This window comes from Delphinus delphis, chromosome 1 (assembly GCF_949987515.2).
Source record: "Delphinus delphis chromosome 1, mDelDel1.2, whole genome shotgun sequence".
Taxonomy (NCBI): Eukaryota; Metazoa; Chordata; class Mammalia; order Artiodactyla; family Delphinidae; genus Delphinus; species Delphinus delphis.
Genome location: NC_082683.1, coordinates 47,358,718 through 47,372,899, shown reverse-complemented (window position 1 = coordinate 47,372,899; position 14,182 = coordinate 47,358,718). Strand labels below are relative to the sequence as shown.

Here is a 14,182-nt window from a genome sequence, read left to right as displayed (position 1 = left end):
AAAGTATTTTAATAAATTGATACATAAACATTCAGGATAAGAGACATTACAGCAAGATTTGATGATTATATAAAAGGCTGTTTAAAAAAACTAAGGGCAAATTGAAAAAAGAATTATTAACACTTTAAAAACTAAAGCACCACCAAAAGAAATACAGTAAAATTTATCAGAGGCAAACACTGTTAACCATAAGACACCACTTAAGCAAGAATACTGTTCCCTTGAAGGGGTGAAGGTTTCTATTATTAGCAGAGATAAGAGCTGCCTCAAATTCTTTCCTTAATAACACCAAACTAAAAATAAAATGGTTCACCACCTTTCAAAATAAACACATTACTTTGCACATGCATTTCAATGGTTTAAATAAGAGATAAAAATCTATTCAACTTGATTCAAAGTGTTTGCTCTTATATTTGCATCTAATAAATATACTAGGGAGACTGGCTCTCACTTTCATAATCCATTCAGTATTTTAGGGGTCTTGTGCCCCCACTTTCTCATTATCTCTTAAAGGATTTGAGATTAGATCTTCTGTTAGATCCAATTAAATTACCTACCTGGCTTCAAAAAATTAACTGCTTTCTCTATAAAATATTTTCTCTATCAAGGAAACCACAGGAATCTCAGAATAAATGGGGCAGTGTTATCATTACAAAACAGTACGAAATGCTTTAAGGAAGGCTAACATGGACCACGAGGTAAGTGAATATTTTTGCATGTTCTTACAAAAAACAAACAAACAAACAAAACAAAAAATAAAAAAAACCTAGATAAAGCAGTGCTGTGTCAGCATGGGAAAGGGAGAGAGGCCACAGAACTGAAGTAATTTCCTCAGTATATGATCAATTACAAAAATCCTTTCTAATTTACATAAATATGTTAGGAGAAAGTTTGTAGAAAGGCATTTTTAGTTCAGAGTCTGCATTTTCCATAGTTCTACAAAAAATGAACTGCATGTATTATTTTGGTTCTACTGTAAGTAGAACCTTGACAACAAGCCACACGTAAAAACTGCCAACTGCTGCTCACATCCTCCTCCCTGTTCCAGCTTTGCCTCCTTCTTCCAAGAGTTCTACGATCACTACCATGAGACCTGGAATATACATCTGTTACATGTTTGCATACATGCATTGCATGCATACGCACGGTGTACAGAAGATGGTGATAAGTGAGCAGTGTCTAGAGAATTAGATTAATGAACATATTCAAATGAAGTAGGAAAGAAGACCAGGGAAAAATAAAACAGGAGATAGTAAACTCTTCCTCATCATCATCAAATAAATTCTGGTCTCAGAACCAGATCACAGATTATTCTCAGAGTTCAGCAAATTACAGGTTTAAGTACATAATAGGACCCAAGTATATATAAAGTACTTAAAAGTTAAGTACTTGTATCTTTCACCTACATTTTCTCCTGTACTACTCTCAACAGTATAAAAGAGCATACAGTCTTATTCCCTTTTTCAGAGATCAAGTGACTTTGGCTTAAGGCCGCATAGCTGGCTTATATAACAGCAGACTTCCACACCAGGCCTTCTAAAATCCAGTGCTCTCTATACTATATACCATGTTGCCTTTGTGGACTTCACCTGAAATCTATCCATCATTTATAACATTGTTTCCTATGGAAAAATATCTTTTGAGAGTCAATGGATTACACAAAATGAACAAAATCCATGCAGCACTAAGGACAAAATTACCTATGTTGAAATCATAAAAAACAATATATAGATCAGCAAAAACAAAAAACAAAACCCTAAATAGCACACTGTTCACTTAATTGTTTTGAGAGATACGATGAATTGATCTTTATTCCAACACTAATGTTCTAGTATTTCAGAAAATATATAGCTTCCTTATTTGGAAGTATTGTTTAACAGTTGTTTAGAATTTGCATATTTTCAAAAGTAAAATCAGTTCAGCTAGCAACTTACATGAACATTCAGTTATTTCCACTTCATTTTTATTTTATTCATTTTCCATATTTGTGAAAAAACAAATTTCATGGCTTAACCAAAAATGATACTGCATTTTTAATATAAACATTAATAATTATCATATAGCACAAATGAATTAGTCATTGGGAACTTTCCAATGCAGGCAACCAAAAAATAGGGGCAGATTATAAAAGCTCTGTCTCAATGTTGCAATCAGAATTGCAATCAGCAAACACTTATTAACACCTCACACAGGGTGCAGGATTCACTCACAATGGCCGTGTATCTAGTCATCTCCACAACAGTGCCATCTATTTGTACAGCAATTTATTTTTTAAAGCCATTTTAGTGCCTCAACTCATTTAATCCTCAAAAACATTCTAGAAAGCAGGTAGGCCAAGTGATGTTATGGCCATTTCACAAAGGAGGAAACAGGCTCAGAGAAGTTTAATGGTTTTCCTAAATTCATATAACTGGCTGTGGTATGGAATTAAAAATCCCCAGTTAATGCCTTCCTAAACCAATGTTCTTTCTTCCTAGGACATCAAGTTATTTTTTTACAAATTCTCTTTAGTCTGTTTACTAAAGGTTACTGGTAATCTTTAGTCAAGGTTATTTTCATAATGGGGAGGAACCCTGAAATACCTGGTATTTTTTAAAATTTGGGTGAAAACTGTCAGAATTCAGTAAATTTATCATGTAAAAAATGGAATGGATTAAGGCACCAGAGTAAAATTTATATGAAAATATAATTTTTAACCATCCATATGGAGTTTCAAAAAAACTGTTATTGGCTGTAAATTTGGATTAAAATAAATACATTTAAATCTTATTTTCTTAATCCTTGATAAATATCTATGGACATGTAAAACTTATATCCTTGTAGGTTTGAAACTCACAAGATATCACACTATGCATTTTTACTTTCCATTCCATATACCACAGACTTGCATCAGAGAACCCTGAATTTGCCATTTCTGCCACTTACTAGCACCATGACCTTGGGCAAATTACTTAAAGTAGCTGATTCTCAATATCTACAATTAGTAAAATGGAGATAATATCAAATGCAGGATTACTCTGGGGAATAAATAAAAATCAATTGCATATATAGTAAACATAGTAAGAACTGATTCAAGTTGCAGCTTTTATCACTAAAGTGTTACAAATGCGTCTCCCTTTTCTTTTGCTTTATATTACATCTTTATTTCAGCTCTGGTCTTCGGTAATTCAAATTTCCATTAAGCCAGAGGAAACAATTAAACGTTCCCATTTTTTGAAATTAAATCTTTAAAAAATAAGTTGTAAAAGACCTCACAAATTTCATGTTCTAGTGCCGTGCTTTAGGAGAAGAAGAAAACAAAGCCCAGAGAGTGTTTAGGGCCTCGATACTACATGAGAGTCAAAAACAATGCCAGTGTGGGCCCCAAATACCATAGGTGTAACTCTGAGGCCCACCAACTGACCAGGTAGTTGTCCAAAATCTAATTTACCATTTAGGACTTGCTACTTACATTTCAAAAAAGTAACACTACTTGTTTAAAGAAATTAATAAAAATTTTTCCATTTGCTTATCTTTCCTGTTATCTAAAAAATAAGTGGAGTATTAATAAAATATTTACTTAATTTCTTGAAAGCCAATTCTGTGAGCCATGCACATAACTATCTGAAAAACAGAAAAAGTAATGCCTTGATGAGACCTTGTTGACTAGAAAAGACTACTTTGACTACAAAGGATCCTGTGTTGTACAATTCCAATGAAGAGTAATTATTTCATAAACCAAATCTATCAGTCCTCACCTCAAAAATACAGGCTTCTTTTTAAACAAATAATTACCATTATATGAAAAACATTTTTTTTCTCCAACCAGTGTATAACACAAACACCAGATCTATTCTAGAATTTCTATCACGTTCATTATTTAGATAAGAACCGAGCAAGTCTAATTACAAGAGCTCTTAAACAGAAGTTCTACCTTACCCTGGAAAGAGTAAGAACCAAAACAATCAATATACAGAAAAAAAATTAAGTAGATAAAAAGCATTACTTCTAAGCCCTGTCAGCCCACATAATCTGTTTCCATAAGCACTCCCCTTGTACTCTTACACTAGAACAATGGAGAAAAATCAGTTTAAAATATTTTAAATAAGGCTTCAATTATTTATCAACAAATAGAAGGATTTCCATATGCTTTTTAAAAATAGCTTGAAACCAGTACTATTAAATGAAAACTAGTTATTTCCATTTTTGTTTACTGTACCTAACTTTGGTCTGTAAATTGATATATCAACAACTGAAGTTAAACTTTCAATATCTGTAAATATGTCCGAGAACATATGTCCACACAAACATTTGCATGTGAACGTTTGTGGTGGCATTATTTGTAATAGCCCCAAATGGAAAACAATGGCCACCAACGGGTGACTGCAGAGGCAGAATGCGGCATACTCATGCAACGGAATATTATTTAGCAATAAAAAGGAACAAACTACTGACACATGCCATGTCATGCATGAACCTCAAAGGCATTGTTAAAGAAGTCAGACATGAGAGACTCCATGTTGAATGATCTCATTTATAAGAAATGTCCAAAGAAAGCAGATTTATCCAGACAGAAAACAGATTAGCAGTTTCCTAGGGCTTAGGGTTAACTATAAGTGGGCAAGAGGAATCTTACTGCGGTGATGAAAATGTTCTAAAATCGATTTATGATGATGGCTGTACCATGCGGTAGTTACTGAAAATCACTGAATTGTACACTTGGAATGGGTGAATTTTATGATATGTAAAATACACCTGAATAAAGCTGTGTTTAAAATGCATGTGCTTTTGTTTCTAGTCCCTTAAAGAATTACAAGTGACCCTGAACAACACTGGAGTTAGGGGCACTGAACCCCAAGCAGTTGAAAACCTGTATTTAACTTTACAGTCAGCCTGCAGTATCCATGATTCCGCATTCTAGGAGTCAACCAACCTGGGACTGTATAACACCGTAGTATGTCTTTAGTGAAAAAAGTCTGCTATAGGAGTACACGTGTGCAGTTCAAACTCGTGTTTTTCCAGGGTCAACTGTAAATGAATAACTTTAGACTGCAGCAACTTATATAATTTTTATTAAGCAATTGTACTAATTCTAACCTTGGATGGGAAACCACAGACTAACTTTGGAGAAGTGCTAATATAGTGTTAGGAACACCCCTCCAGTTGGTTGCTCACTGGGAAGGGGTCCTCCAAGAAAAGTATTTCTCATAAATCAAAGTACCTTCTGTTCGTTTATATTTTAAGAAGTGCCTAGAAGCAGCTCAAGAATATATACAAAAGATATTTAAGTTGTCCTATGACAATGGACCGATTGATCTGATGGGTGTTTTAGCCAACATTCAGATTACAGAAGAATTTAAAAGGACAAAATTTTAACACAATTTGAAAGGGCGTAGGGTACATTATATAACCTGGAGAGTGTACATGTCTAGATGGCAAAGGTTTGAGGGTATAACGTCAAAACACAATAGTCCTTAGTAATGTCACAGGCATTAATCCAATTCCTGGATCCTCCTATATTCATTCTAAATATATTCTCCTAACTGTCCACTTTATGATGTCTTTCAAACCTAAGCCAGGACTTCACAGCCCTCACGGGACTTCAAAGAATTTTACCAACTTGAGGTCTTTACACAAATACCACCCTGTCTGTGAGGCCTTGCCTGACAACCTTATTGAAAATTGCTAACCTCACTAAACTCCCTATCCTCCCTTCTCTGATTCATTTTTCTCAATAGCACTAAAAATACTGTATATTGAATATTTTATATACATATTGCAATTATTGTTTGTCTTCCCCTACTAGAAGAGAAGCTTCACAAAAGGAGAGATTTTAATCTGATTTTGTTCCTAGGGTATCCCCATTACCTAGAACAATGCCTGGCACATTGTAGGCACTCAGTAAGTGTTTTCTGAACAAACGATAGGGTATCAGACACGTGGAAGTAAGTAAGAGCTGATCCTTGCCACAGGAATGAACGAGTCTCTTCTATCCATTTAACAGCCTTGATTTAAGGTTAAAATATGATTTTTTAAGGAAATAGAGGCCTCAGTAAAATCTCCAAAGTGCCTACCTAATATTTCCCCTGCAAAAAGAAAAAAAAAAAAGCAAACATTTTACTTATAATATTGGATTTGCAACAATCAAAAGAGAAGTATTTTTAATACTTCTCGTTCTAGTTCTGGAGAGAGGACAAATTAATTAAATCCCACGTGACCCTTATTAACAAGAAAAACAGGAAAGTTCAATACTTAACTAGTAAGAAGTAAAGAAATTTCAAAACCAGCCTGTTTTACTACACCCAAAATGGGATCCCATCACCAAGAATACAGACCTCAGCAGAGCATGTCTTAGCAGTTCTGGCCTCAGCCCTACATAATCCAAGATCCCCATCACCGTCCTCCCCATCCCAGAAGCCTTCCTAGAACCATTTTACAAACACCAACCAACCTTCAGACCTCCCAGTTCTGATTAAGCCCTGACCCAAGCCAGCTGCATTCCAGCGTTTCACACAGGCATCAGAAAGACCCACCCCGCTCTTGCCCCGGGAGCATCCCCTAAACTGTCATCCCCACCCAACCCAGAGTCTGAGAGCACGAAAGAATCGGAATGTCAGGAACCGCCCAGCCTGGCCAAAATTAGAGGACATTTTAGACCTTCATCACGGTTCTGCCAATTTCAGTGTGACCTTGAGCACGTTCCTATACCCCAGGGGTCCCCGTTTTCTCACGTTTAAGGTGAAGATAACACCTGCACCTGCTATAAGGATTAAAGGAGATCACACGTGAAGCACCTAACTGGGCACCTGGCACGAAATGGAAACTCCACCATCAGGAACGTGGGTCATTCCCCAGTCCTATCCGTACAGCCTCCCAGCTGGAAGGCACCTCGCCCTACAGCACAGTCTCCCGGCTTCACAGAGGAAGGCACTGAGGTCGGCCGGGAGAAGCGCGGTGGGCGCCGACTCTGGACCCCGCGACGCCCGCGCCCCAGCCCGCACCCCCTCACCCGGCGCCCACAGCTGCCGCGGGGTGAGGCGCTGCACGCTGCCCTCCCGGGGTCCCCAGGCTCCGCGCGGCCCGGGCGGGGCCACTCCACCTGCCGCCAGGCCCCGCCACCCGCTGCCAGCCGCCCGCCCGCGGCCCGGGGCTCCCGGGCTCCGGGGCTCCGGGGCTCCGGGGCTTGGCCTCCCGCGAGGTTGGCAGCTCGGCGCGGCGGCCTCGGCGCGTACTCAACTCTTCACTTTGCCGAAGGTGCCGACGCCCAGCGTGTCCCCCAGCACGTAGTGTCCGATCTTCACCCGCCCGTCGTGCTTCTGCTTCTCAGCCATGTTCGGGGCGCGCAACCTCGCGCCGCCGCCCGCTCCGCCGCCGCCGCCGCAGCCGCCGCCGCCGCGAGCTCTTCTTTGCTGCCGCCGCCGCCTACCCACAGTTCAGCGGGCCCGCGGGGGGGCGGGGGCCCAAGACGCCGGGGACCAGGCGAGGCGGGGGCGAGGGCGGGGGTGGCCCCCAAGAGCAGGTGGGCGGGGCGGGGCGGGGGCCGTGTGCGCGCCCAGACCCCGGGGCGGGCGGCCGGGGTGGGCGCGGGAAGCCGAGCGCTGCGGGAGGAGTGGAGGGAGGGCCCGAGCTCCGTGCGGGGAGGGTCGGAGGGAGACAGGTGTGCGCGGGAGGGGTGGGGGCGGGAAGGCGCCCAGCTACCTGGGGGAGGGGCCCAAGGGCGGGAGCCGGGTTAGGGGGCCCGTAAGCAGGAGAACCGGAGGGAGTGGAAAAGAAAGGGTGAGATTTGGGCCGAATCTTAGGGAATGTAGAGATGGAAGTTGAATCTGGAGAAGAAACAGGCCTGAAGTGTGAGGAGAGAGGGACGTGAAAAGCAGCGTGTGGGTGCAAGGGAAGTGGGGCTGGAGACGGTGGGGAAGGGCATTGATCGAAGGTCAGTCGGAGGAGAGCCACAAGGAAGTTTCTTGAGTCACGGGCTGAGTGTTTTGATACAGGTCACGGCGCAATAGAGAACCCGATTCTGTGCTGGCTTCAGTGGTCCTCCTCTTCGTACTTTCTAATTCTCAATTATTTTGTCCTAGAGATGGAGGAGACCCCCTCTCCCAGAGCTCTCAATTTTAACTAGTTTGCACAAAGTTCTCCGGTCAACCAGTCCCAATATTTGCTCGATTGTATTTTAGCGCATACTTACATAAATATATAGAGTAGGAATAGTTTGTGGTAGAGCTGCACAAGAGGGAAACAGTGAAAGAAATGGAGAGGGAAACTGAATGTGGTGAGCATGGGAAGTAAGATACCTAAGGGACAAAGAATTACGAAAAGCAAGAGCAATATAAGGACACAAATTAAAGGTAAAGATTGAAGGGGGGAGAAAACCGGTAAGAGGTAACTAGAAGCGTGACATCCAGGCAGAGCATTTAAAGACTGCCGAGGTATAGTAAATGAAATGATTATTGCTTCCTCCTCCCTCCCTTCCTTCTTTTCTTCTTTCTTTCCTAACTTGCATGCCCTATTCTTCAGTGTTGCCTGTCTTTTAGTGCTTTAGTGATTGGGAATAAATGTTTAAGGATTAGTTGAACATTTTTAACTTAGTGTCTGACAGTAGAGTTTCAAGGTCACATTCCCCAAACAGTAAGTCTCATCTCACTATTTATAGGTAAAGAGAAAAATGTATTGATCAGAAAGAATAAGATGCAACAAAAATTTGTTTTCTGAGAAGTGATAAATATACAAATGACAAACATGCATCCATTCTTGCTTGGACACCAAGACAATCCAATGAGAGATGATCACAGCTTATAAATTATAGACATCACAGCTGTTGAACAGAGGCTATTTTTGTTCATTCTTGGGATCATCTTTCTTGCTGACAAGAAGTATCATTTAAGAATCACTCTACCTAGCCGACAATTCGGGGAAAATAGCCAGTTATTTTTGATACTGAACCTTCATTTGGTTAAGGGTCATTCCTTCAGTATTCATTCAAGTTAGTAAGAAAAAATACCTCTTCTACTTTTGAGGTACAAGAAGTATGTGTCTCTTGTTATAACGTCTTAGTAAAAGATGTTAAAGAGTGTTAGATTGCTTTCTTGAAGCTATATGAAGACAGCCTATAAATAGAGATTTTAAAGCATTCAGCACGGTCTTAACTATTGGTTGATAATTGCAACTTGAACTATTATACACCTCATAACTGTGATTCTTACCTAGCAACTATGAACTACCTTGTAGCTTTATTATTATGCCAAACAAGTGGGTTGATACTTTGTTGATTAAAAAGTTCATTTAAACACAGTTATCTCACTAATTGTCATAAAAGAAACTTATTATTATCCCCGTTTCATAGATGATAAATCTTAGTTTTTCCCTTTCTGATTTGCCCAAGGCTAATCAGCTAAGTGGCAGAGTCAGAACTCATATCCAGTTCTGACTTGTCCATTTGTCTTTCTACTATACAACAGCTACCTATATAAAAAAGAATATGTGATGCTCTAAGAACGTTTACATTTTTCACAATTAAAGTCCAATTCTCATTTTTTTATTATTTTTAGGGCAGACTAACAATATATACTTTAAACTTACATTTTTGACTGTTTTCCCAACTTTTATTTAGAGGAAAGATCGAATGCTAGGTGGGTGAGGAGGGAGGGAAAGGACAACTCTTGGTGGCAGCACTCAGTCTTCTGTTGCCCTGAATATTTCAGATATGGGTCCATATTTGTCTCACCCTACCCCACAATGCAACCTGACGGTTCATCAGACTGAATCTCCTTAAGAGCTGTGCCACTTGGGGGTCTCACCTCCCCGCTCCGAAGAAGTTCTAGTAAATACAATATTCCCCATTTTATTATTTTCCAGTGATGTTTTAGTGTCCCTCTGTTGTTCAGTACCAGTCTCTAAGATTAATGTCCCACGCAGCTATTCAATTCTTAACCCCAGTCCAACTGTTACTGCTTTACCCTCCTACTATTGTGACTTTGGAATTATTTTACTTCAAATATTCTAAGTTGGGGGCCTGAGTAATAGAATAATGAAGCACCACTAAACTTATATACTTAACTAGACTCCATTGATATTATCAATTACCAGATCCTTCAATTCTTTGCTTCTCCATGAGGCTTACCTACTCTGACCACCCCCAATGCTCCCTGCCCTGCACTCTCATCCCCTTCACCTTCTCCTTTTTCTGCGGCACTTACCTTCTGACATACTGTTTAATTTACTTGTTTATTACATTTTTGTTTTGTCTGTCTCTCACAGCTAGAATGTAAGCTTCACAAGAGAGTTTTCTCCCCTCTATTTTTGCTCACTGATGGATATATCCTTAGCACTGACATATCCTAGCAAATTACAGAACCTCCAGTGGATGCAGCTGGTGGGGCACCTGAAGTTTATAGGGTGAGGGGAAACCTCTTTAATCAAAAAATACAAAATTGGGCATGAAAGTGAATATTTGAAATGAAAAAAACACAACTATCTACAAAATTTTTGAAGCTAACAAATAATACAAACATCCCTAAATCCAGAAAAATAACAATATTTTTATAAATTAGCTATTCCACATGTCTCTATAATACTTATTTTCTACATTTTTTTGGCTATGTTTTCTTTGATTGCCTCTTCATAGTTTATATTTTTATAGAGAGAAGAAAGATAATTCCATTCTTCCTCTAACATGATTGATCAAGTTTCACTTCACATCTTCCTCTTTCGGATTCCCATAGTGCTTTTTTCATATAGTTAATACAGCATCTATCAATTCTGTTGTTATATATATGAATACTTCGTATGTCTTTCACATATTTTCATATATAAATTAATATTTCACATACATGTGAAAATGACATACCCCATCTACTATTCCTAGGGCCTAACAGACCTGGTACGTTATTGAAGAAATATTTATTGAATTGAAATAAAGAAAATGATTACCAAATTGTAGAACCGAGAAACAGAATACAGGGAAGAGCAATTTATTTATTTTTTAATTTAATTTAATTTATTTTTTATACAGCAGGTTCTTACTAGTTATCTATTTTATACATATTAGTGTATATATGTCAATCCCAATCTCCCACTTCATCCCATCCCAAACGGACAAAGCTTGTGTTTCCTTATTAATTTTCTGTCTGGATGACCTGTCCATTGGTGTTAGTGAAGTGTTAAAGTCCCCCACTATTATTGTGTTCCTACCAATATCCTCTTATATAGCTGTTAGCATTTGCCTTGTGTATTGATGTGCTTCTATATTGGGTGCGTATATATTATAATTGTTATATATTCTTCTTGGATTGATCTCTTGATCATTACGTAGTGTCCTTCCTTGTCTCTTATAACATTCTTAATTTTAAAGTCTCTTTTATCTGATATGAGTATTGCTACTCCAGCTTTCTTTTGATTTCCTTTTGCAAGGAATATCTTTTTCCATCCCCTCACTTTCAGTCTGTATGTGTCCCTAGGTCTGAAGTGGGTCTCTTGTAGAGAGCATATATAGGGGTCTTGTTTCTGTATCCTTTCAGCGAGCCTGTGTCTTTTGGTTGGAGCACTTAATCCATTCACAATTAAGGTAATTATCATTATGTATGTTCATATTACCATTTTCTTAATTGTTTTGGGTTTGTTTTTGTAGGTCCTTTTCTTCTTTTGTGTTCCACACTCAGAGAAGTTCCTTTAGCATTCCTTGTAGAGCTGGTATGGTGGTGCTGAATTCCCTTAGCTTTTGCTTGTCTGTAAAGCTTTTGATTTCTCTGCCGAATCTGAATGAGATCCTGCTGGGTAGAGTAATCTTCATTGTAGGTTCTTCCCTTTCATCTCTTTAAATATATCGTGCCACTCCCTTCTGGCTTGCAGAGTTTCTGCTGAGAAATCAGCTGTTAACCTTATGGGAGTTCCCTTGTATGTTATTTGTCATTTTTCCCTTGCTGCTTTCAATAGTTTTTCTTCGTCTTTAATTTTTGTCGATTTTATTACTATGTGTCTGTGTATTTCTCCTTGGGTTTATCCTGCCTGGGACTCTCTGTCCTTCCTGGATTTGGGTGGCTATTTCCTTTCCCATGTTAAGGAAGTTTTTGACTATAATCTCTTCAAATATTTTCTTGGGTCCTTTCTCTCTCTCTTCTCCTTCTGGGACCCGTATAATGCGAATGTTGTTGTATTTAATGTTGTCCCAGAAGTCTCTGAGGCTGTCTTCATTTCTTTTCATTCGTTTTTCTTTATTCTCTTCCACAGCAGTGAATTCCACCGTTCTGTCCTCCAGGTCACTTATCCGTTCTTCTTCCTCAGTTATTCTGCTACTGATTCCTTCTAGTGTATTTTTCATTTTAGTTATTGCATTGTTCATCTCTGTTTGTTTGTTCTTTAATACTTCTAGGTGTTTGTTTTTTAATTCTTCTAGGTGTTTGTTAAACATTTCTTGCATCTTCTCGATCTTTGCCTCCATTCTTTTTCCAAGGTCCTGGATCATCATCACTATCATTATTCTGAATTCTTTTTCTGGAAGGTTTCCTTTCTCTACTTTATTTAATTGTTCCTCTGGGGTTTTTTCTTGTTCCTTCCTCTGGTACATAGTCCTCTGCCTTTTCATTTTGTCTCTCTTTCTTTGAATGTGGTTTTTGTTCCACAGACTGCAGGATTGTAGTTCTTCTTGCTTCTGCTGTCTGCCCTCTGGTGGATGAGGCTATCTAAGAGGCTTGTGCAAGCTTCCTGATGGGAGGGACTGGTGGTGGGTAGAGCTGGCTGTTGCTGTGGTGGGCAGAGCTCAGTAAAACTTTAATCCGCTTGTCTGATGATGGGTGGGGATGTGTTCCCTCCCTGTTGGTTGTTTGGCCTGACGTGACTCAGCACTGGAGCCTACCCCACTCTTTGGTGGGGCTAATGGTGGACTCTGGCAGGGCTCACGCCAAGGAGTACTTCCCAGATTTCTGCTGCCAGTGTCCTTGTCCCCACGGTGAGCCACCCCCCTGCCTCTGCAGGAGACCCTCCAACACTAGCAGATAGGTCTGATTCAGTCTCCTATGGGGTTACTACTCCTTCCCTGGGTCCTGATGCACACACTACTTAGTGTGTGCCCTCTAAGAGTGGAGTCTCTGTTTCCTCCAGTCCTGTCGAAGTCCTGCAATCAAATCCCGCTAGCCTTTGAAGTCTGATTCTCTAGGAGTTCTTCCTCCCGTTGCTGGACCCCCAGATTGGGAAGCCTGATGTGGGGCTCAGAACCTTCACTCCACTGGGTGGACTTCTGTGGTATAAGTGTTCTGCAGTATGTGAGTCACCCACCCAGCAGTTATGGGATTTCATTTTATTGTGATTGCACCCCTCCTACCGTCTCATTGCAGCTTCTCCTTTGTCTTTGGACGTGGGGTATATTTTCTGGTGAGTTCCAGTGTCTTCCTGTCGATGATTGTTCAGCAGTTAGTTGTTATTCTGGTGCTCTCACAAGAGGGAGTGAGCGCACATCCTTCTACTCTGCCACCTTGAACCAGTCTCTGGGAAAAGTATTTTTAAAAATAAGTCAAAATTAATGTTTCATTTCATGCATACATATGTTAAATACAAAGTAGAATTTCCCATCTCTGTGTCGCACTCATTAGTGAGGTTGGCGATAGGCAGAACCTAGAACATATAGGACCTTAGAGAGTCATGATAAGATCTTCCTATTATCGTTCTCCAGTTTAAAATAAAAAGAAAGTTGGGCACTCAGTGATTAATGAAGTGTGTCGATGGTGTCTTATATGTGGTATAAGTTCAATAATTCCTTCTTTTTAATTTTTATTATGAAAAATTTCAAACATACACCAAAGTAGGATAAATAACTCCCACCCTTAATGATTATCAATATCGTTAACATTTACCAGTCTATCTTTGCACTTTTTAATTTGTTTGATTCCTAAGGTGTTTTATAGCAAACATATTGTTTGCTATGTCACTGGTAAATACTTCAGTATATACCTCTAACAGATAGGACTTCTTTTTAGCATAACCATACTACCACTATCATATCTAACAAAATTAACAATAGTTCCTTACTATTATAAAACACCCACTCTGTGTTCAATTTCCCTTGATTGTCTAAGAATGTAATTGTACATTTAGTTTATTCTAAACAAGATTTTTAGAAGTCTACAGTTAGCACTTTGTTGAGATGGATCTTATATCTCTTTTAATCTATGATTTTTTTCTTCCCTCTCTTTAAAAAATGTCATTTATTTGC

At 39.4% G+C, this 14,182-nt stretch overlaps 1 protein-coding gene across 1 annotated transcript in view; it reads right to left on the bottom strand.

Moving 5' to 3' along the window:
- The window catches only part of PRKAA2 (protein kinase AMP-activated catalytic subunit alpha 2), a 64,104-nt gene extending 56,735 nt beyond the window's left edge, over positions 1–7,369 (bottom strand). Inside the window, exon 1 of the mRNA XM_060022733.1 lies at positions 7,217–7,369. Within this exon, the coding sequence (XP_059878716.1) occupies positions 7,217–7,310 (94 nt within the window). The 5' untranslated portion in view covers positions 7,311–7,369. The remainder of the gene's footprint in view (positions 1–7,216) is intronic.
- Positions 7,370–14,182: the final 6,813 nt, after the last annotated feature.